Here is a 23,356-nt window from a genome sequence, read left to right on the forward strand (position 1 = left end):
TTTATATTGTGCATTTATGGTCTTTTGTTTTGTTTTTCAGTGTTAGTCACGATATTATGCATAAAAAAAATGACTTTTTTGCTGCTATTTTCACCCACTTTCTGGCCTTTTCAATGAAATATGTTTGCTTTTTTACTTCTATTATGATTGGATAATCTCGTTTATCTGAAATAATCAAATGACCTGGGTGTTAAATCATATTTTAATGCGCAAGCTGATGCTATATGTATGAAAGCCTGTTTCTGCCGGGAAAAAAAAGGCAATTGTGAGTTTTATTTCACATTTTGGATTTTTTTCTCACAGTTCTGATGGAAACCTGCAAAATATAAGAGATATAAACTCTCAATTGTGGGTAAAAGATCAGATTTTTTTCGTGTGCTAAAAACAGAATTGCAAGATGAAGTAATAATTCTGAGTTTATCTCACAATTCTGTGTTTATGTCTTGCAATTCTGCCAAAAAAAGAAAAGAAAGGGACATTAAAATAAGCCATGACTAAAAATGAAATGTATTTATTATTATTATTATTATTATTTTATTCTCTTTTGGAAATGGGCTTCCATACTGCATGTTCACATCATATCGTGTCATATTGCAGTTCTAATTGTAAGTACATTTGTTAAAAAAAAAAATGTCTGGTGAAGTGTTATTATTACAAATGAAATATCTTACATAATCCTCATTAGAAATGCATATGGTAATTGGACGTTTTTATCTCACAATTTGGATTCTTTCTCACAATTTTGATAGAAACATCAAATATAATAAGAAATATAAACTCACAGCTGTGAGAAAAAAGGTCAGAATTGTGAGATTAAAAAGTTTATTTTATTTTTTTAAGTTTGTGGCTAAAACACATATATGTGGAGGAAAAAAGTAACAATTCTGAGTTTGTCTCTGTTATATCGAGCAACGCAACATAAATGAAAAGGCAAAATTGAGAGAGATAAACACAAATGTATCAATTATTTTAGCATTTTTATTAATTTATTTTAAATTCTGTATAGGAAGTGGGCTTCCATAATCACATCTAATAATTTAGTTCTAATCGTAAGTTAGTTGTCTGGAGAAAAGTTATTACTAATGCAAAATCTTACCTGATCTTTATTACAAACACATTACATTCTTTGCCATGTTAAATCCTCTTACATTCACATTTACATTTTTGAACACTTTTATAATTTGTTTATGCTCCTGTATTGTAAGTGGCTTTGTATAAAAGCTTAAATGAATTGCATGAATGTAATGTTGTGTAAATGTTAAAGAGTGTTATATGTGACCCTGGACCACAAAACCAGTCATAAGGTTAAATTTTACAAAACTGAGTTCAATAAATAAGGTTTGTTAGGATAGGACAATATTTGGTCGAGATACATCTATTGGAAAATCTGGAATCTGAGGGTGCAAAAAAATCAAAATCCTGAGAAAATCACCTTTAAAGTTGTCCAAATTAGGTTCTTAACAATGCATATTACTAATCAAAAATTACATTTGGATAGGTTTACAGTAGGAATTTTACAAAAAATCTTCATGGAACATGATCTTTACTTAATTTCCTAATGATTTTTGGCATAAAAGAAAAATCGATCATTTTGACCCATACAATGTATTTTTGGCTATTGCTACAAATATACCCCAGCGACTTAAGACTGGTTTTGTGCTCCAGGGTCACATATGTGTGTCTGTGTTTCTCTCAGGCTGCAGTGAAGCGGTGAATCTGTGATATCGACAGCCAGACGTCAGGATGTTCAATCCTCACCAGCAGCAGCAGCAGTTTCATCAGCATCTGCGGCAGCTGCAGCAGCTGTTTCAGCAGCAGACGCCTCCTCCGCCTCCGCCGCCGCCTCCTCCACCACAGCCTCCGCCCGCTCATCACATCACACACGCACGGTACGCCAACATCACAGCTTGCTGTCTTCACACTGTCCATCAATGCACTACGGATCTCTTATTCTTGAGAATCATTCAATTTGATGTTATTATCTAACATGAGCATGAGCATGAAATCTAGTTAGATTAATCAACAATATAAGTGTACCAATAACTGCATATTTATGTTAATATGTTTAGAATGTTACATTATATACATTAACCTTGCGAAATCTGCAAAATGTTAATTATTTTAGCAAAGGATCATACAAAAAGCACATAATACAGTTGTTTACAATGTTTTCATACACTTGATTCTTAATACTGTGGTAAATGCACAGCTGTGTGTTTTTTGTTTTGTTTAGTGAATTCCCTGTTTGTTCTGAACAGTTAAACTATCTGCTGTTCTTCAGAAAAATTCTTCATTGTTTCACAAATTCTTTGGTTTTCCAGCATTTTTGTGTATTTGAACCCTTTCCAACAATGACTGTATGATTTTGAGATGCATCTTTTCACACTGAGGACAACTGAGGGACTCATATGCAACTATTACAGAAGGTTCAAACACTCACTGATGCTCCAGAAGGAAACACAATGCATTAAGAGCCGGGGGTGAAAACTTTTGAGCAGAATAAAGATGTGCATTTTTTTTTTTTTTTTTTTTTTTTGCCTAAATATCATGTTTTTGTTTTTTTTTCATTTAGTTCTGCGCTTCAGAAGCTACAGAAAATGCATTGTTTTCTCCTTCTGGAGCATCAGTGAGTGTTTGAACCTTCTGTAATAGTTGCATATGAGTCCCTCAGTTGTCCTCAGTGTGAAAAGATGCATCTCAACATCATTCAGTCATTGTTGGAAAGGGTTCAAATACACAAAAATGATGGAAAACCGAAGAATTTGGAGAACGGCAGGCAGTTTAACTGTTCAGGACGAACAAGGGACTCAAGAACTCAACTATCACTAAACTACAAACAGCAGTGGATCATTCAGGCAACACCACAGTATTAAGAATCAAGGGGATGCAAACTTTTGAACAGGGTAATTTTTATAAATTCAACTATATCATTTTTCTTGTAGACTATATGTGACCCTGGACCACAAAACCAGTCTTAAGTCGCTGGGGTATATTTGTAGCAATAGCCAAAAATACATTGCATGGGTCAAAATTATTGATTTTTCTTTTATGCCAAAAATCATTAGGAAATTAAGTAAAGATCATGTTCCATGAAGATTTTTTGTAAAATTCCTACTGTAAACCTGTCAAAATGTAATTTTTGATTAGTAATATGCATTAAGAACTTAATTTGGACAACTTTAAAGGTGATTTTCTCAGTATTTTGATTTATTTGCACCCTCAGATTCCAGATTTTCAAATAGATGTATCTCGGCCAAATATTGTCCTATCCTAACAAACCAAACATCGATAGAAAGCTTATTTACTGAGCTTTCATATGATGTATACATCTCAGTTTTGTAAAATTTAACCTTATGACTGGTTTTGTGGTCCAGGGTCACATATGTAAACATCTTTTATGTGAAATATCTTATTCAGGTCAGCACTAAATAAAAAAGCATGCATTTTGTATGATCCCTCTTATTTTGCTAAAATAATTAACATTTAGCAGATTCTGCAAGGTGTGTGTAAACATTTGACTTCAACTGTATATATAATGATGCATTTTCATAATAATGTTTATTGACCATTATCTTGTGCTGAACATTGTGTTGCATAAGAAACCTGCATGAGTTTCTAGCCTCTGTGTTTGTGTTGTTAAACAGGCCTATTGCGGTTCAGGCTCCTGCACCTCCACCTGCCCGCATGGTGAACCTCTGCTCAGCCACGCAGACCATCATCGCACCCAATCCCATGCTGCAGGGGGCTCTGCTCATGCAACAGATGCAGGGTACACTCATGTCGTCCTAATATAGCACACACTATATTAAGATACGTGTGGCCACTTTAGACCAGCAGAGACGTGTTCCTCTTGAACAGCTCTTGTGCATTAACATAGACTTCTGGTGTTACTCTTGCACAGAAAGGAGAAAACACTAGAGATGCACCAAAATGAAAATTCTTGGCCGAAGCCGAAAAAAATTAGACACTGGGCTCAAGGCCGATTTCCGAACACGTTTTTTCATGTTTTTTTCCCATGTATTTTGCCAATTTTGTTTTACCGTTGCATAAATTAAATAGCTAAAATGTGCTTTCTACAGTTTTGTTTTGCTTTTCAAAGAAAAGAAAAAATATTACAAAACAACAATTTAAAAATATTTACTTAACACTGAACATTTTTAACATTCTAGTAGACTTTATAGCCTACCAACAAACCACAATTTAACTTAAAATTAATAAGTTGGTAAAATAATATTCTTTGGCCATTTTTAAGACTTCTTGAATCAGGCATGTGTTTTTAATGTACAACTAATGCAGCCTTGCTGAGCAAAGGACAATGTTAGAATAAATGTATTAATAAAGCTGTTGGAATAATTGTTAGCATTATTTTTGTTACTTTTTATTTTATTTTACAAAACAACAGTAAAATTATAATACTAACGTTTATGAATGTTGACTTTCATTTAGGCAGGCAACCTGCAAGAAGACCTCAGTACTGAACACAAAGAACTTTTTTGATATTTTCAGCTGAATCATTTCGGTTGATGAACATTTGGTGCATCCTTAAAAACACTGTAAATTAGCAGTGCTGATTAATTAACTTATTTACTCACAGTTACATATTAATGATACATAAGATCAATATGAAATGTTCCAGATTTAGCCAAAGAAGTTATTTTTATTTGTAGTACTCTTCTGCAAGACATCTGGGCATTTCACTTTTGAATTTACTTTATTCTTTGCACTGATTTTCATTACTCTAATACAGTCTTTTTCCCAAAATTGTAATTTTATTTTTAGGATTTTAGGGCAGCACTGGAAAAAAATGCTTTTCTTACTTAGATTTTTTGTTTTGTTTCCAGTCAAAATATCTAACAATTCTTAAATCAGGAAGGATTTTTCTAGACGAGTAATAATTATTGTCTTGTTTTCAGAAAACAAGTAAAAATTAAGTGAGTTTCGAACAAGCAAAATAATCTTATTTCAAACAGAAAACGAGATTATTTTGCTTACCACATTGGCAGATTATTTTGCTTGTTTCAAGCAAAAACGCACTTAATTTTGACTTGTTTTTTCCTGAAAACAAGACCATTTTTACTTGTCTAGAAAATCCTTCCTGATTTAATAATTTGTAGATATTTTGGCTGGAAACGACAAAAAAATCTAATTAAGAAAAGCATATTTTGCAGTGCTGCCCTAATATCATAAAAATAAAATTATAATTTTTGTGAAAAAGACTTTATTAGAGTAATGAGAATCAGCACAAAGAATAATGGAAATGACAAATAAATTAAAAAGTGAAATGTCCATAATTTAGTAAGCATTTTTATTTATTTTTTTGCAGTGAGAGAGATGCTTGATGTGATTCATGAGTTCGACCTGTTCAACCCGTCATGTTGTTATTTCAACATTTGACTGTAATATTGATGGTTTTCGTCCTGTCTGTAGCGGGCGGCATGCGTGGTTTTGCAATGGGTGGACAGCAGTTTCCTCAGTTCTTCACTGCGGGGTCCAGAGCATCTCTACTGGGGCCCGTCCCAATGGGAGTCGCCATCAAAACCCCACACATGGGATTCCAGCGCCATTTCACGCCACACACACGCTATTTCACCAATGTAAGTGTGTGTTAAACCTCAGCACATACATGCATTTTGCTTTTTTTCTGCTAAGCACTGCTGCTCAAAAGTTTGGGATTAGTAAGATTGTTAATGCTTTTTAAAGGAGACTTTTTTGCTTATTAAGGCTGCGTTTATTTGATTAAAATACAGAAAAAACTGTAATATTGTGAAATATTATTTCCATTTAGAATAAAAGTTTTCTATGTGAATATATTTTAAAATGAAATTTATTTCTGTGATGCAAAGCTGAATTTTCAGCATCATTACTATTAGAAATCATTCTAATATGCTGATTTATTATCACTGTTGGAAACAGTTGTGCTGCTTTATATTTTTTTTAGAACCTGTGAATCCTTTTTTCAGGATTCTTTGATCAATAAAAGGTTAAAATGGAAAGGTTGCAATAATGTGTTAAATTGATTAAAAAGTGATTAGTAAAGACTAATTGCTGTTCTTTTTAACTTTTCATTCATCAAAGAATGCTGAAAAAAAAAGTATCACAGGTTCCAAAACAATATTAAGCCGCACAACTGTTTCCAACATTGATAATAAAAGTAATAAATCAGTATATTAGAATGATTTCTGAAGGATCATGTGACACTGAAGACTGGAGTAATGGCTGATGAAAATTCAGCTTTGAATCACAGAAATAAATTATATTTTTAAATATATTAGAATAAAAAACTGTTATTTTGAATTGCAATAATATTTCAGAATATTCCTTTTTTTTTCTTCTATTTTTGATCAAATAAATGGATTTTTGATGAACATGAGTTTTTTTTTTTTTTTTTTTTTTTTAAACATTAAAAATCTTACTGATCCCAAACTTTTGAACAGCAGTGTATAGGAATCAGTTTTAAACAAATAAATGATATATTATTGTATATTTGGTAAATCTGAACACACACAGGAGTTTCAGGCTCGACAGCCAGACAGGAAGAGAGAGAACGAACAGAAATCTGTGGGCAGCAGCGAAAGCCAATCAGAAGCCAGGAGCAGCAGAGGTATTTGGAGGTCACATGTCTCATTAGCAGCTCTCTGATTGTCAAACAGTTGTGCATGAACTGAATATGTGAGCCTGAAGCACAAAACTAGTCTTTAGTAGCACAAGTATATTTGTAGCAATAGCCAACAAATACATTGTATGTGACACATTATTGATTTTTTTCTTTTATGCCCAAAATCATTTGGATATTAAGTAAAGATCATGTTCAATGAAGATATTTTGTACATTTTCTACCATAAATATATCAGAACTTAATTTTTGATTAGTAATATGCATTGCTAAGAACTTAATTTGGACAACTTTAAAGGCGATTGTCTCAATATTTGGATTTTTTTTTTTTTGCACCCTCAGATTGCAGATTTTCAAATATGGTTTTATCCTAACAAACCATACATCAATTGAAAGCTTATTTATTAAGCTTTCAAATGATGTATAAATCTCAATTTAAAACAAATGTACCCTTATGGCTGGTTTTGTGGTCCAGGGTCACATATATGCAGAAATAACAGAAATGTTTTTAATAATTGTACAAAAGGCATGTTTACTGAAGAATAGTAATAAGCAGGATTATCTTCCTTTGTGAAAAAGGTGAAAAGCATTTTTGCATACTTATACAACCCTGCATCATATTTGCTAAATTAAATCCATTACTAGTTTCTTACTGGATGCTGGTTTCAGAAAAAAATACACTTTTTCATAAAATACAATGCATTTTCTTGCATTTTTACTTTAAACTTATAAGTAGCAGAAAACTCCACAAACACAATTCCTGTCTGAATCTGAGCCAAATAACAACTGTTTGAAAATGTTGACATTACTTTATGCCTAATCCTAAATTCAAGATTATAAATAGAGCAGTTTTCTGCTTTTGCTCCATCTAAACAGCCGCAGAAAATCACAGACTTTGTGAAAACAGCTTATTTATTTATAAATGTTTATGTAAAGTTCTGACACATTAGATATATTTGAACACGTTTACATTTCTTTTTCAGATTGTAAGTTAAATGCAAAATTTTGTAATTAAATTCAAAACCTTTGTCATTTGACTGCTTTTGTTTTTTAATATGCATATAAATTGGAAAAAACTTCATTTTTATTTTACCGAAAAAGTGTGCATGACGGAAAATATTTATTGCAATTTTTGAACTGAGCATCATTAAATTAGGTAATATTTTTCAGGATGCAAGGCTGTGCAATGCATACATAAACAAACATACAATCTGCATCATAAGCATTAAAGTAATCAAATCAACCTGTTTAGTTTATACAGAAACAAGTGAAATAAACACAAAATATGATTATATAATTAGAATTAATTGAATTTGAATGGAATGAAAAGAATTTAAACATGGATAAAGGACATGCTTAAAGTGCAGATGTAACATTTCAACACTTAAAAATATTAATTAAAGAGATTCACTTAAAGATTTGAAAAACTAATAATCTGTCTTTTAAGACTGGAATGATTGTTTTTGATAAATAAGTTGTGATTTGTGTTTTGATGTGATCAGCTGATGAAGCACCTGCTGCAGCCAATCCGGGATGTAAGGAGTCCTCAGAGCAGCCTGATGAACCAGTGGCCAAAAAACAAAAAACGCAAGAGTCAGTGGCTTTACATCTCTGTATTTATGTCAGAAATGTCCTTAAGTCTTCATGCAATCAAAATAGGGACCGATTCTTTATGCACATCACTGTTGACATATATCTTTCATCATGAATAACAGGAACACACAGTTTGATTTGTCCGATTGTTTGTATGTTCTGTTTGCTCTTAATGTGTTTAAATGAATTTGAATAAGAAAATCATGTGATTTTGATGTTTGTGCAGGTCTGAAGAGCCTGTGGAGACAGAATCAGCTCAAAGCGCTGAATGTAAGAGCCCAGATCCTGCAGGTAAGGAGGAGTTTTCCCTAATTACAACTGTGCTGAAACAGTGTTTGAGGCAGTTTTCTTCTTTTTTCTTTTATGTATCATATCTGTTGTCAGTAGCAAAATAATTTGTCCCTCAATTTGTAAAAACACATGTGTTTGCTGTAATGCCATTACAATAAATGAACATTAAAACTGGAGGGTTTAAAAGCAGAAATGTAAAGCTTGCAGTTTTTTTTGTTTTTTTTTTGTTAAACCAAGTCAATCTTAGTAAAAAAAAAATGTTATTTGACCTGTATGACTTTTTTTTTTTTAAATATCAACTCCCTGAAAAATATATATTTTTAACATTCTCGTTTCTGTTTATATATATATATATATATATATATATATATATATATATATATATATATATATATATATAAATATAAAATTTATATTTTTTTTTTATTCATCATTTATCTTTTTTTTTTTTTCATTTATCATTTTTTTTTTTATTTTAAAATAAATTATATCATTTTTTCCCCCCCAGGATTCTTTGAATAAAAAGTTAAAAAGAACAGTATTTATTCTAAATTAAATCTTTTTTAACAATACAAGTCTTTCACTTTTGATCAATTTAACACATCTTTCCTGAAAAGTATGTTTCTTTCAAAAAAGAAACAAAAAATGACTGACCCCAAACTTTTGATCATTAGTGTGTATTGTTACAAAGTATTTCTATTTCAAAAAACTGCTGTTCTTTTTAACTTTTTATTCATTAGAACCTCCTACAAAAAACCATTCAGCAGCACAAATGTTTTCAACATTAATATCAGCATATTAGAATGATTTCTGAAGGATCATGTGGAGTAAAGATTCTGAAAATTCAACTTTAATTACAGATATAAATTACATTTTATTGTATATTAATATAGAAAAGCATTGTCTTACATTGTAATAATATTTCACAATTATTACTATATTTTTGAACAAATAAACGCAGTGTTGGTGAGCAGAAGAGACTTTTTAAAAACATTAAAAACCTTACTTATCACACGTTTTTGAATATATAATTAGCTGTGGTTTTCTCTCGTCTCTAAAAACCACTAAGTGCTTTTAAGCTGAAAATGCTCTAGATGGATGAGCGTGTGATTATGCATTATTCATGAGGGTGGAATCCTCTTCCTGTAAGTGATCTGATGTGTTTCAGAGCTCACACTGCAGGAGGGAGGAGGCGTGGACGGGCCGCTGCCTGCTGAAGCCGATGAACCCAGTCAAGTGGCTGAGGTTGGTACCATCTGTATGATCTCAGTGATTGAATGAACTATTTTCACTGTAATAAAGATGAAACAATCCCACAGATGCACTCTGAATGATGTAGAACGCATGTAAAGAGATGCATGTACAGATCTGCTCTCCAAAGGCAAAGAGCAGTAACTACACATTTGGTCAAAATTGAGTTAAGGCTTAAAATGGGCTTTGTGACAACCGTTTTGTCTTGTGGCAAAAACTCCTGGTTCAATTTTGTTACAATCGCAGTAACTACATAATCCAAATTAATACCATATATGGTGTGAAAACCTTAAAGGCATTTTTCTCAGTTTCAATGTGGGTGTAGTTACTGCACTTTACCTTTGTAGGGCAGAGATGTAAAAATGTGCCTTGTTTGTTTTTCATCAGCAGGTTGAAAGCACAGAAGCTCCAGATAAAGACGTCGAGCAGCAGAACAGTGATGTTCCAGACGACGCCGTAGTTTCTGATCCAGTCCCTGAGATCAAGGAGACCACAGTCACTCCTGAGGAGGTCAAAGACGGAGCGGCAGAGACTTCCAACAAGTTCTTCTGCTATATTTGCAACATCACTTGCCATAACCAGCAAGTATGTTTCACTGATATCCCTCACCTTTAGTTGTTTTTACATGACCTGATAATTACACTATAAAAAACATTTTCTTTCTTAGTATTTTTGTCTTGTTTTCTATTATAAATATCTAAAAATTCTTGAATCAAGATGAATTTATGAGTAAAACGACTTAAGATATTGTCTTGTTTTCTAAAAAAAAAGTTGTTAGTTTTTGCTTAAAACAAGCTAAAATATCTGCTAAGATGATACTTGTTTAGCCTTTGAATTAAGATTTTTTTTTTTTCTGTCACATTGGCAAATATTTTCTGTTTTAAGCAAAAACTAACAACATTTTGATAACTTAAATTTTTTTACTTGTCAAGTAAATGCATCTTGATTCAGAAATGTTTAGATATTGATACTAGAAAACGACAAAAATACTAAATAAGAAAATCATTTTTTGCAGTGAAGCATAACTGGTCTAAGACTGCATGTAAATGCACTCTTTAGTTAAAGGAGAAGTACACTTCCAGAGCAAATATTTACAGATAATGTACTCACCCTCTTGTCATCCAAGATGTTCATGTCCTTCTTCAGCCGTAAGGAAATTATGTTTTCTGAGGAAAACATTTGTGACCCTGGACCACAAAACCAGTCTTAAGTCGCTGGGGTATATTTGTAGCAATAGCCAAAAATACATTGCATGGGTCAAAATTTTAGATTTTTCTTTTATGCCAAAAATCATTCAGAAATTAAGTAAAGATCATGTTCCATTAAGATTTTTTGTAAAATTCCTACTGTAAACATATCAAAATGTAATTTTTGATTTGTAATATGCATTGTTAATAACCTAATTTGGACAACTTTAAAGGTGATTTTCTCAGTCTTTATTTTTTTGCATCCTCAGATTTCTGATTTCAAATAGATGTATCTCAGTCAAATATTGTCCTATCTTAACAAACCATACATCAGTAGAAAGCTTATTTATTGAGCTGTATAAATCTCAGTTTTGTCAAATTTAAGCTTATGACTGGTTTTGTGGTCCAGGGTCACATTTCAGGATTTCTCTCCATATAGTGGACTTCTATGGTGCCCAGAGTTTGAACTTCCAAAATGCAGTTTAAATGCAGCTTCAAAGGACTCTAAACGATCCCAGCCGAGGAAGAAGTGTCTTATCTAGTGAAACGATTGGTTATTTTCTAAAAAAGATATATACTTTTTAACCTCAAATTCTCTGTGATAGGCATGCATACTCTGTGTATTCCAGTTCAATAGTTAGAGTACGTTGAAAAACTTCCATCTCATTTTTTCCTCCAACTTCACAATCATCCTACATCGTTGCAGAAGTGCCAACCCAGTGTTTAAAAAGTGAACGTGCAAAGATAAGTACCCTAACTATTGAACTGCAATGCACAGAATTTACGCAAAGCTAGATTTTAATGGAAAATAACAGGTTGTTTAACTAGATAAGACCCTCCTTCTTTGGCTGGGATCATTTAGAGCCCTTTAAAGCTGCATTTAAACTGCATTATGGAAGTTCAAACTCGGGGCACCATAGAAGTCCACTATATGGAGAAAAATTCCTCAGAAAACGTAATTTCTTTACGGCTGAAGAAAGACATGAACATCTTGGATGACAAGAGGGTGAGTCAATTATCTGTACATTTTTGTTCTGGAAGTGTACTAAATTTGCTTTTCATAACCTGCACTGATAAAAAGCAGTTTGACCAATTGCATTTGTTCTTCTTTTGTAAGTCGCTTTGGATAGAAATATCTGCTAAATGCATAAATCTTGTGTGTGCAGAATTTCCAGAGCCATATGAACGGACTGACGCACCAGCAGAAGATGATGGAGATCCAGCACATGAGCAACGCGTGTCTCGTCACCCTGCTGCCGCGAGTCCAGGAGTCCCTGCAAAGAGATCGCAAAGACGGGTGAGAGTTCTGATGCTATTAATGAATACCTTAAAGAAATCAGGCCATCCAAAATTAGGATGAGATCGTTTGTATAAATGTGTCACTGCATCACTGTCTCAGGCTCAGCAGTGGATCCTCTGGAGTGAATGGGTGCCGTCAGAACTCAAGAGAGACCAAACAGTTGAGAAAAACACCACAATAATCCACACCACTCCAGTGACAAAAGCTGAAACGAATCCAACATTAAGACGTTTGTAACTAAAATATGAGTCCATAATCCATAATAACGCTTCCTCCTGAATCAGGAGAGAAATCTGCACAGGTCAAGCACCTAAAACAGCTCTAAACAAATATGTGGCTGGATTTTGATGTGAGAAACAACAGGAGATGGACTTTTTCACTGGAGGAAGTGTTATAGAATTATGGACTTGTATTAGTTAAAAACGTCTTGATGGATTTGTTTCAGCTATGGTCTTCTCAAGATGTTAACTGATGGGATTACTTGAGGATTATTATGTTTTTATCAGCTGTTTGGACTCTCATTCTGATGGCACCCGTTCACTGAAAATAAATGTTCCAGTTTTAGTGCATTACTATTAAACATCCAGAAAATAAACAACAGACCTTTAAAATGACAGTTTTCTTTCTTGAAATGCACACGTTATTTAAAGGTGCACAACTTTCATAAATGAGTAATTTGATTGCATCAGTTTGTTTTTACATCTCTGTTTTTATGTTTACATCACCTGAGCTTCTGAATGATCTGTGCTCTTGCAGTGAGAAGAGACCAGGCCTGCAGAGATGGTGTTCCACCTGCCAGACGCACTTCACCTCCAACGTCATGGACCATCGCAGAACCAAGGAGCACAAGGTGAACAGGCCACTATTCCCACACAGACTTTGATGCAGTCACCAACATCGCCATTGCATATGTGTTGGATTGTCTTAGGGGCAATTGTAAAGCTGATGGAAATGAAGCTGAGCATCTCTGTCTGTGTGTTTGTACAGCGCTGTAGTCGCCCATCCAGCACCAACTGCACCGTCTGTAAGGTGCACTTCAGGACTCCCAGAGAGTTTGTGGAGCACATGCAGTCGACGGAGCACAAGCAGCGAGTCGAGCAGGTAATATTCAGATACTACTGATGATGATGATGATGCTTGATTGTTTCGTGCAATATGGTGCATGAGAATTGACGTTTAACTCTTGAACAGAGGCGGACAGTAGTGAAGCATTTTTACTAGAGATGCACCGAAATGAAAATTCTTGGCTGAAGCCAAACTAAATTAAATGCACAATTTTTCATGTTTGTTTTTCACCATTGCATAAATTGAATTGCCAAAATGTGCTTTTTACAGTTTTGTCTTGCTTTAAAAAAAAAAAAAAACAATTACAAAACAACAATTTAAAAAATATTTGCTTAACACTGAACGTTTTTAACATTCTAGTAGACATTATAGCCTACCAACAAACCACAGTTTAACTTAAAATTAATAAGTTAGTCAAATAATATTCTTTGGCCTTTCTTAAAATAGTAACAATGATTACAACGGCTCTATTAATACATTTATTTGTATACATTACAACATTTATTATGCATTTATTTGTACAAACACATGCCTGATTTAAGAAGGGGGTCTTAAAAATGGCCAAAGAATATTATTTTACTAACTTATTAATTTTAAGTTAAATTGTGGTTTGTTGGTAGGCTATAATGTCTACTAGAATGTTAAAAACGTTCAGTGTTATGTAAATATTTTTAAATTGTTGTTTTGTAATTGTTTTTATTTCATTGAAAAGCAAGACAAAACTGTAAAAAGCAAAAAATGCCTATTTAATTTATGCAGTTGTGAAAAAAATGATGGGGAAAAACATGAAAAACCGTGTTTGGTAATCAGCCTTCGGTCCAGTGTTTAATTTTGTTAATTTTGGTGCACCCCTAGTTATTGTAGTTAACATTTTTGATACTTGGAGAGGAAAAAAAAAAGATTTTGACTATATTTTAGCTAGTTCCCAAGGCAACGTTTCTCATTTTTCATTTACTTTAATTTAAAGCACTAAAATAACTAAAACTTAATAAACTACAACCAAGTAAAAAACAAACTACATAGTTATATTTAATAATGACAAAACGCCCAATAACATTACTAAACCTTTAACTAAAATTGAAATGAAAATGAAAAATATAAAAATTAAAAGCAAATTCAAAATATTAACAGAAATTATAGTAGTAATTGTAGACTCTGTTGAATGGGAATGCTGTTGTTTTCTTTGTGTGGATCAGCTGTGGAAGGAGTCGGGTAAAGAAGGCGCGGATCAGCTGAACGCTGACATGCTTCTGGGTGACGAGGACGGCGAATGCAGCGATGACGAGAGGGAAGATGAGGAGAACGGGAAGGTGAAAGCATCTGTGTTTAGTTGTTGTCACTGATAAACAGATCTTTATATGTCTCTGTGTGTTATCTCAGTGGTGAAGCTGAGCTCACGTGACTCTGGTGTGTCTCCTGTAGGAGGGTTTGTCTGCACAGATGGAGGTCACACTGGAGGATCTGACCGAAGACGAGGAGTTCGACTCAGACACTGTTTATGGTGGGTAATCATCAGTGACAGACCTTGTATATTATTAATAAATGTTTAATGTGTCTCATTTGCTCTGACTTTGTTATAGTAGATACTGGTCAAAGATGAAAAGGGGGTTTCAGGCATCAAAACAATAAAAGTTCAATACAGCTTTAAACTTAAAAATGTAAAAATGTCTTTGACATCATCAATCATTAGATGACATTAAAAACTATTTAACGATCACAGTGCAGCCCACAAAAACAAATGAAACTTTTCTTCAAACCACTAGGTAACCTGTTTTGAACCATTTGGCAGCAAGATGTTTTTTTTAATATAAGTATAATAAAAAATAGTATGATGACTTATTCATTTATATATGTGACCCTGGACCACAAAACCAGTCTTAAGTCGCTGGGGTATATTTGTAGCAATAGCCAAAAATACATTGCATGGGTCAAAATTATTGATTTTTCTTTTATGCCAAAAATCATTACGATATTAAGTAAAGATCATGTTCCATGAAGATTTTTTGTAAAATTCCTACTATAAATATATCAAAATGTAATTTTTGATTAGTAATATGCATTGTTAAGAACTTAATTTGGACAACTTTAAAGGTGATTTTCTCAGTATTTTGATTTTTTTGCATCCTCAGATTCTAGATTTTCAAATAGATGTATCTCGGCCAAATATTGTCCTATCCTAACAAACCATACATCAATAGAAAGCTTATTTAGTGAGCTTTCATATGGTGTATACATCTCAGTTTTGTAAAATTTAACCTTATGACTGGTTTTGTGGTCCAGGGTCACATATTTTAACCAGTACTGGTCAGAACAAATATGTTTTATTTGAACATAAATACATCTGCTACTCTGAATGAATATTTTGACATTTTATTCTCACAAATGTTACTTGAAAATTAAAGCACATACTTCATTTAATATACTTTTATGTATAAAAACATGTATTGCTTTTGTACATTTAATTTGATGCGGACACACTGTGACCCTGGACTACAAAACCAGTCATAAGGTTAAATTTTACAAAACTGAGATGTATACATCATATGAAAGCTCAATAAATAAGCTTTCTATTGATGTATGGTTTGTTAGGATTGGACAATATTTGGCCGAGATACATCTATTTGAAAATCTGGAATCTGAGGGTGCAAAAAAATCAAAATACAGAGAAAATCACCTTTAAAGTTGTCCAAATTAAGTTCTTAACAATGCATACAACTAATCAAAAATTACATTTTGATATATTTACAGTAGGAATTTCACAAAAAACTTCATGGAACATGATATTTACTTAATTTCCTAATGATTTTTGGCATAAAAGAAAAATCAAGAATTTTGACCCTTACAATGTATTTTTGGCTATTGCTACAAATATACCCCAGCGACTTAAGACTGGTTTTGTGCTCCAGGGTCACATATATACTTATACTATATACTTTATCTCAACATCTTCCATTTGAAAACTAGTAATAGTTAAAGCTTCTGGTTTTCAGTCACTTTTTTAGTCAGATTGAAAGACCTAAACACATTGTCTCCTGGTGTTAATAGTATTTATCAAATTGTGCTTACATTTTAAGATGTGGCATTGAATATATAATGCTTTGTTTCTCACAGGCTCTAGTTTTGTGGTGCCCGTCGCCGGCTTTCTCTGTCGTCTCTGTAATCAGTTCTATCACTTTGAGTCTTCGGCTCGACACGCGCACTGCAAGACGCTCAAACACTTCGAGAATCTCAAGGTACGTTGAAGCTTTAAGTTGTCAGGTCTGTTCTGATACTCATTTCATCAACAAGCTGCTAATGCAAAACATTGTAGCTTTCTGTCATGTTTTAAAATCTCTATATATTAATACTGATGATTAAATGTATTGTTGATTTCAATGGAATGAAATAACTGGATGATTTATATTGATTTCCTATTGAACTTACCTCACATCAGTATGTTTTTAGATTTACGTTGGATATTATCTTTGGAATGGAAATATGGATATTTAATTTGTAAACATTATATATTTTTTTCGTTTATTTCAATTAATGTCATAAAACTAGAGAGCTAAGATAGTAGTAGTACTGAGAGTGTGGTGTAAACATAGCTGAAAAGACGAATAGACGAACTGAATCAATTGAGTGAGTTTTACGCTGAAACCGCTCCTATTGATTCAAACTCATGACTGATTATTCAGTTCAAGCAATTCACTATCAAAAACCAGATCAAAATAAAATAGCCATTCATTTTCGAATTTCAACATCGCTTATAATGATTTTAAAATGCAAATCTTTTGATTACCGGAACTTCTGAGCAGGTTCGGGAATCATTTGACACAGTTTGATTTACTTTTGGACTTTGATGCAGGTTTGTGAATCAGTTGATTCACTTCGGAATTTCGATGCCAGTTCGAGAATCATTTAATACAGTTCGCGAATCATTTGATTCATTTCGGGACTTCAGTGTTGGTTCACAAATCATTTGATTCAGTTCGAGACTTTGGTGTGGGTTCGCGAATCATTTGATTCAGTTCGGGTCTTTGGCGCAGGTTCGCAAATCATTTAATACAGTTTGCGAATCATTTGATTCACTTCGGAATTTCGATGCCAGTTCGAGAATCATTTGATTCATTTCGGGACTTCAGTGTTGGTTCACAAATCATTTGATTCAGTTCGAGACTTTGGTGTGGGTTCGCTAATCATTTGATTCAGTTCGGGTCTTTGGCGCAGGTTCGCAAATCATTTAATACAGTTTGTGAATCATTTGATTCACTTCGGAATTTCGATGCCAGTTCGAGAATCATTTGATTCATTTCGGGACTTCAGTGTTGGTTCACAAATCATTTGATTCAGTTCGGGTCTTTGGCGCAGGTTCGCAAATCATTTAATACAGTTTGCGAATCATTTGATTCACTTCGGAATTTCGATGCCAGTTCGAGAATCATTTAATACAGTTCGCGAATCATTTGATTCATTTCGGGACTTCAGTGTTGGTTCACAAATCATTTGATTCAGTTCGAGACTTTGGTGTGGGTTCGCGAATCATTTGATTCAGTTCGGGTCTTTGGCGCAGGTTCGCAAATCATTTAATACAGTTTGCGAATCATTTGATTCACTTCGGAATTTCGATGCCAGTTCGAGAATCATTTGATTCATTTCGGGACTTCAGTGTTGGTTCACAAATCATTTGATTCAGTTCGAGACTTTGGTGTGGGTTCGCTAATCATTTGATTCAGTTCGGGTCTTTGGCGCAGGTTCGCAAATCATTTAATACAGTTTGTGAATCATTTGATTCACTTCGGAATTTCGATGCCAGTTCGAGAATCATTTGATTCATTTCGGGACTTCAGTGTTGGTTCACAAATCATTTGATTCAGTTCGGGTCTTTGGCGCAGGTTCGCAAATCATTTAATACAGTTTGCGAATCATTTGATTCACTTCGGAATTTCGATGCCAGTTCGAGAATCATTTAATACAGTTCGCGAATCATTTGATTCATTTCGGGACTTCAGTGTTGGTTCACAAATCATTTGATTCAGTTCGAGACTTTGGTGTGGGTTCGCGAATCATTTGATTCAGTTCGGGTCTTTGGCGCAGGTTCGCAAATCATTTAATACAGTTCACAAATCATTTGATTCAGTTCTGGACTTCGGTGCCGGTTCGCGAATCATTTAATACAGTTGGCGAGTCATTGGATTCACTTCGGTACTTCAGTGTGGGTTTGCGATTTATTTAATACAGTTCGCGAATCATTTGATTCACTTCGATACTTCGGTGCCGGTTCGAAATCGTTTAATACAATTTGCGAATCATTTGATTCACTTTGGGACTTTGGCGCAGTTTCACAAATCATTTGATTCAGTTCTGGACTTCGGTGCCGGTTCGCAAATCATTTAATACAGTTCAGGAATCATTTGATTCATTTTGGGACTTTGGCGTTGGTTCACAAATCATTTGATTCAGTTTGGGTCTTTGATGCGGGTTTATGAGTCATTTAATACAGTTTGTGAATCATTTGATTCACTTCGGGACTTCGGTGCCGGTTTGCAATTCATTTAATACAGTTCGCGATTCATTTGATTCCCTTCGGGACTTCGGCGTTGACTCGCAAATCATTTGATTCAGTTCGGTTCTTTGACGTGGGTTCGCAAATCATTTAATACAGTTCACGAATCATTTGATTCACTTCGGTACTTCGGTGCTGGTTCGAGAATCATTTAATACAGTTCGCGATTCATTTGATTCCCTTCGGGACTTCGGCGTTGACTCGCAAATCATTTGATTCACTTTGGGATCTCGGCGTTGGCTCGCGAATCATTTAATACAGTTTATGAATCATTTGATTCACTTCGGTACTTCAGTGCCGGTTCAAGAATCATTTAAAACAGTTCGCGAAATCAATTGATTCATTTCGGGACTTCAGAGCTGGGACGAGAATCATTTTAATACAGTTCGCGAATCATTTGATTCCCTTCGGAACTTCGGCGTTGACTCGCAAATCATTTGATTCAGTTCGGTTCTTTGGCGTGGGTTCGCAAATCATTTAATACAGTTCATGAATCATTTGATTCACTTTGGTACTTCAGTGCTGGTTCGAGAATCATTTAATACAGTTCGGGAATCATTTGATTCATTTCGGGACTTGATTCAGTTCGAGACTTTGGTGCGGGTTCGCGAATCATTTGATTCATTTCGTGACTTCGGCATTGGTTCGCGAATTATTTGATTCAGTTCAGGACTTTGATGCGGGTTCACGAGTCATTTAATACAGTTCGGGAATCATTTGATTCATTTTGGGACTTCTGCGTTGGTTTCGCAAATTATTTGATTCAGTTCGGGACTTTGATGCGGGTTCACGAGTCATTTAATACAGTTCGCTAATCATTTGATTCATTTCGTGACTTCGGCGTTGGTTTCGCAAATTATTTGATTCAGTTTCGGGACTTTGATGCGGGTTCACGAGTCATTTAATACAGTTCGCTAATCATTTGATTCCCTCCGGGACTACGGCGCGGATTCGAAAATCATTTGATATAGTTAGCGAATCATTTAATTCAGTTCAGGACTTTGATGCGGATTTGTGAATCTTTTGATTCAGATCAGAACGTCACATATTGTGAATAATTTAATTTCATTTAATTCAGAATTTTGGTGGTTTGCTAATCATTTTGCAAATAAAACGATTTGCGATCCATGCTCTGAGTCCTGATCTGAAATGGTGATTCGTAAAGAAATTAAAGCATAAACAAATACAAAATCAACCGTTTTTTTTACTATAGTAAAAGTCTAGTAATGTTGTTTTTTTGTGTGTGTAAGCACAGTTTTACTACAAATACCATGGTTAAAGTATGGTTAGTGTGACAAAACCATGGTTAATTTGTGGTTACCATGCTTTACCTATAGTAACATTGTTAGACGGATGTGTTGCCAGGGTAACACAACACAAATTTGATCAAAAACAGCAACTCCCTTCAGTGTCTGACTTCTGTTATAATTACGTCCATAAGCTTTTTGTGAAATTTGGATAAACTCATGAATCTCTTCATTTTTAATGAAAGGACCAAAGTTGCTTGTTACGATTTTCAAGGGTGTAGAATTTAGTAGAGACTCTATGGTCCCTACCAATATACAGACACTACTGCACTGTCCCAGCATTAATTTAGATTAGACAATTAAACGTCTGTTGTCTGCTGTTATTACCCACCAATGCCAAAATGAAACAGCAGCAGTTGTTGATTTGTCATCTCACAGCATTATAAAGCCTTAAAGAAACATGAAGACTCCGGCTCAACCTCAGGAGAACCAGCAGACCACACTAGTCCAGATGAAACCTCTCTCATCCCAAAACCAGCCCTGCAGACCTCCCAGTCCAGCAGCAGTACCTCACATCTCAGCATCAGCATCAGCAGACTCAACGCCAGCAGCAGTGCACAGGAAGACCAGACGCCCGCACAGGAAGAAGCCGTCGCCGGGGAGCCGGAGGAAGAAGACGAGGCTCCCGCTGTCCCGGAGGGGAAGGGAGCCCGGGGCCGAGGCAGGACTCCCGCTAAGAGACGAGGACGAGGAGGAAGACGACGCTGAGACGCGGAGAACAGTACCAGCCTCAGAGGACCGTAGTGAAACCACCCGCCGTAGACAGTGTGTTTTTCCTGCAGTTCAGACGGGTCCGTGCCACAGATTCACGCCTCTAACCCTTGTTTGTACAGTAGCTGTGTTTGTCATGAGCACACCGACCTCAGATGAAGGGAATGATGGGATGCGACGCTGGAGAGCGTGAGTCTGAACTGAAGACGTCATTAAACACCAGTGAATCTCACCAATATATCATGTCCAGCTCAGATTTCAGCACAAAATCAAAAAGATGTACATCTATATATGAAGAGTTCATTTGCAAAAACTGATACCTCGTTTTTAACAATTTGTAAAAATCATGTTTTGTTTTTTTTGTGCATTCTAAATAATCTCAGTTGGTTTATTTCAAGTGAAAATAACAAAAAGAATGTGCTAACTAGCACAATAAAACATTAAAAAGATGATAACGGAATAAAAAAATTTTTTTTTAAATTTATACAATTTTCTGTTTTTGCAAATAAACTCTTCATATATATTGTGATATTAGATGATAATTTAGTCCTAAAAGTCCTATAATAGTTATAGCTATATGTATATATACATTGCCACTCAAAAGTTTGGGATCAGTACGATTTTAATGGTTTTTAAAGACGTTTCTTCTGCTCATCGAGGCTGCATTTATTTGATCAAAAATACAGAAAAAACTGTAATATTGTAAAATATTATTTCAATTTAAAATAACTGTTTTCTATGTGAATATATTTTAAAATCTAATTTATTTTTGTGATACAAAGCTGAATTTTCAGCACCGTTACTCCAGTCTTCAGTGTCACATGATCAGAAATCATTTCAGTATACTGATTTATTACTGATATTATAAATGTTGGAAACATTGTGCAGTTTAATATTTTTTTGGAACCTGTGATAAGCATAAAAGGTTGAAAAGAACAGCATTTATACAAAATCTAAATCTTTTTCCTTACTATCACTTTTTAACATTTTAACACGTCCTTGCGGAGTAAAGAAAAAAATACTGAACAAGGCGTTTATTGTTACAAAAGTTTTCTATTTTAAATAAATGCTGTTCTTTTTAACATGTTATTTATCAAAGAATCCTTACCTTATTTATCAAAGTATCACAGATTACAAAATAAATCAGTGTATTAGAATGATTTCTGAAGGATCATGTGACACTGAAGACTGGAGTAATGATGCTGAAAATTCAGCTTTGCATCACAGGAATAAATTACATTTCAAAGTATATTAAAATAGAAAACCACTATTTTAAATTGCATTAACATTTCACAATATTACATTTTTTTTCTGTATTTTTAATCAAAAATATGCAGCCTTGACGAGCAGAAAAGTCCTTTTAAAAAGCATTAAAATCATACTGATACCAGAATTCTGAGCATATATTTTCATATATATATTTTACATGTATATTATATATGTAATACATATGCTGAAATTATTATTTTTAGGACCATTAAGATTTAATTATCATTTAATTTTTTTATGATACTTGCACACTTTCTCCTCAATTCTCCATTACTGTAGTGAGAAATATTATTGTCATTTACCATAATTGCAAAACAGTTGTCCTAAATTTAAATGTATGCAGTTTTTAATTTTATACAATTAATTCTAAAATAATTTTGCATTACAATAATGTACCATTTGGACGAGAAATGTGCTGAATTGTCATGCAAATGTCAAAACTCAAAACATATTACCAGTTCTATATATTCTTTATAAATAAATAAACACTATGATTCAGAGTTTTTGATTTTGCTGCTGATGGTGAGCTGAACATGTTTATTTAAGAGTGATCTGTACTGACTGTAGAATGTAGCAGCACTGAAACACATCGAACCGGAGCGTTTCATAAACATACAAACGTGATTGTAGTTTTGATATCAGTGTCACACCATTGAAGATCCAGAAGGGAGACGACGCTTATTTGGACTTTTAATGGGTTTAACACACTAGTCCCAGTCCTGACTGACTCAAACACTCAAACACTGAAAGTATCTCAATGTACTTTTCTTCTAAACCTCTTTAGACAGAGTTTTCCCTTAACCTCATGGTTAAATGAGCAGCTGCTTCAGTTTAAAATGCATCACGAAACCAGCACTGATCATGTTTTGTAGCTGCTGAACCAGACCAGAAATCAAGGAAATCGTCTCACGGATGCTGTTTGTTTCTCTTTATTACTCGACTAGTTCCCGGATCGTAACGCATCTAAACCAGTGGGTTATTTTTACACTGACTTCACCTGTTAGCAGTTCTAGTTTAGCAAGCGGTTCATTTCTACCTTCAGTCAAACACTGATGTTTGTACAGCTGATTGTTTTATGGACAATCTCACGAAGAAAGAAAGAACCACAGGACAAAAAAGGAATTATATTTTGCATAAACAAAATGAAGCCAGTTCTTAACCTTTAGGGGGGTTATTTGACATTTTCAGGACAATTAAACACATTTCAGATCATTACTTTCAAAAC

The 23,356-nt window shown here is 34.1% G+C and overlaps 1 protein-coding gene across 1 annotated transcript; it reads left to right on the top strand.

Moving 5' to 3' along the window:
* Window positions 1-687: 687 nt before the first annotated feature.
* On the top strand, window positions 688-21,820 carry ciz1a (cdkn1a interacting zinc finger protein 1a). Its single transcript, XM_073840167.1, has 16 exons — window positions 688-696; window positions 1,732-1,889; window positions 3,645-3,769; window positions 5,428-5,594; window positions 6,508-6,601; window positions 8,115-8,205; window positions 8,432-8,496; window positions 9,665-9,741; window positions 10,135-10,332; window positions 12,101-12,231; window positions 12,991-13,084; window positions 13,222-13,335; window positions 14,496-14,609; window positions 14,722-14,800; window positions 16,411-16,532; window positions 20,530-21,820. Exons 1-16 carry the CDS (start codon window positions 688-690, stop codon window positions 20,857-20,859), a joined length of 1,968 nt encoding a protein of 655 aa, XP_073696268.1. The 3' UTR covers window positions 20,860-21,820.
* Window positions 21,821-23,356: the final 1,536 nt, after the last annotated feature.

The sequence above is a fragment of the Garra rufa genome, chromosome 5 (assembly GCF_049309525.1).
Source record: "Garra rufa chromosome 5, GarRuf1.0, whole genome shotgun sequence".
Lineage (NCBI taxonomy): Eukaryota > Metazoa > Chordata > Actinopteri > Cypriniformes > Cyprinidae > Garra > Garra rufa.

Excerpts from the sequence above, each read along its gene's own strand:
- ciz1a (XM_073840167.1), top strand. Across the intron at positions 6,602-8,114 it reads AGAAGCCAGGAGCAGCAGAG|CTGATGAAGCACCTGCTGCA; the intron begins GTATTTGGAGGT and ends TGATGTGATCAG. Across the intron at positions 16,533-20,529 it reads AACACTTCGAGAATCTCAAG|CATTATAAAGCCTTAAAGAA; the intron begins GTACGTTGAAGC and ends GTCATCTCACAG.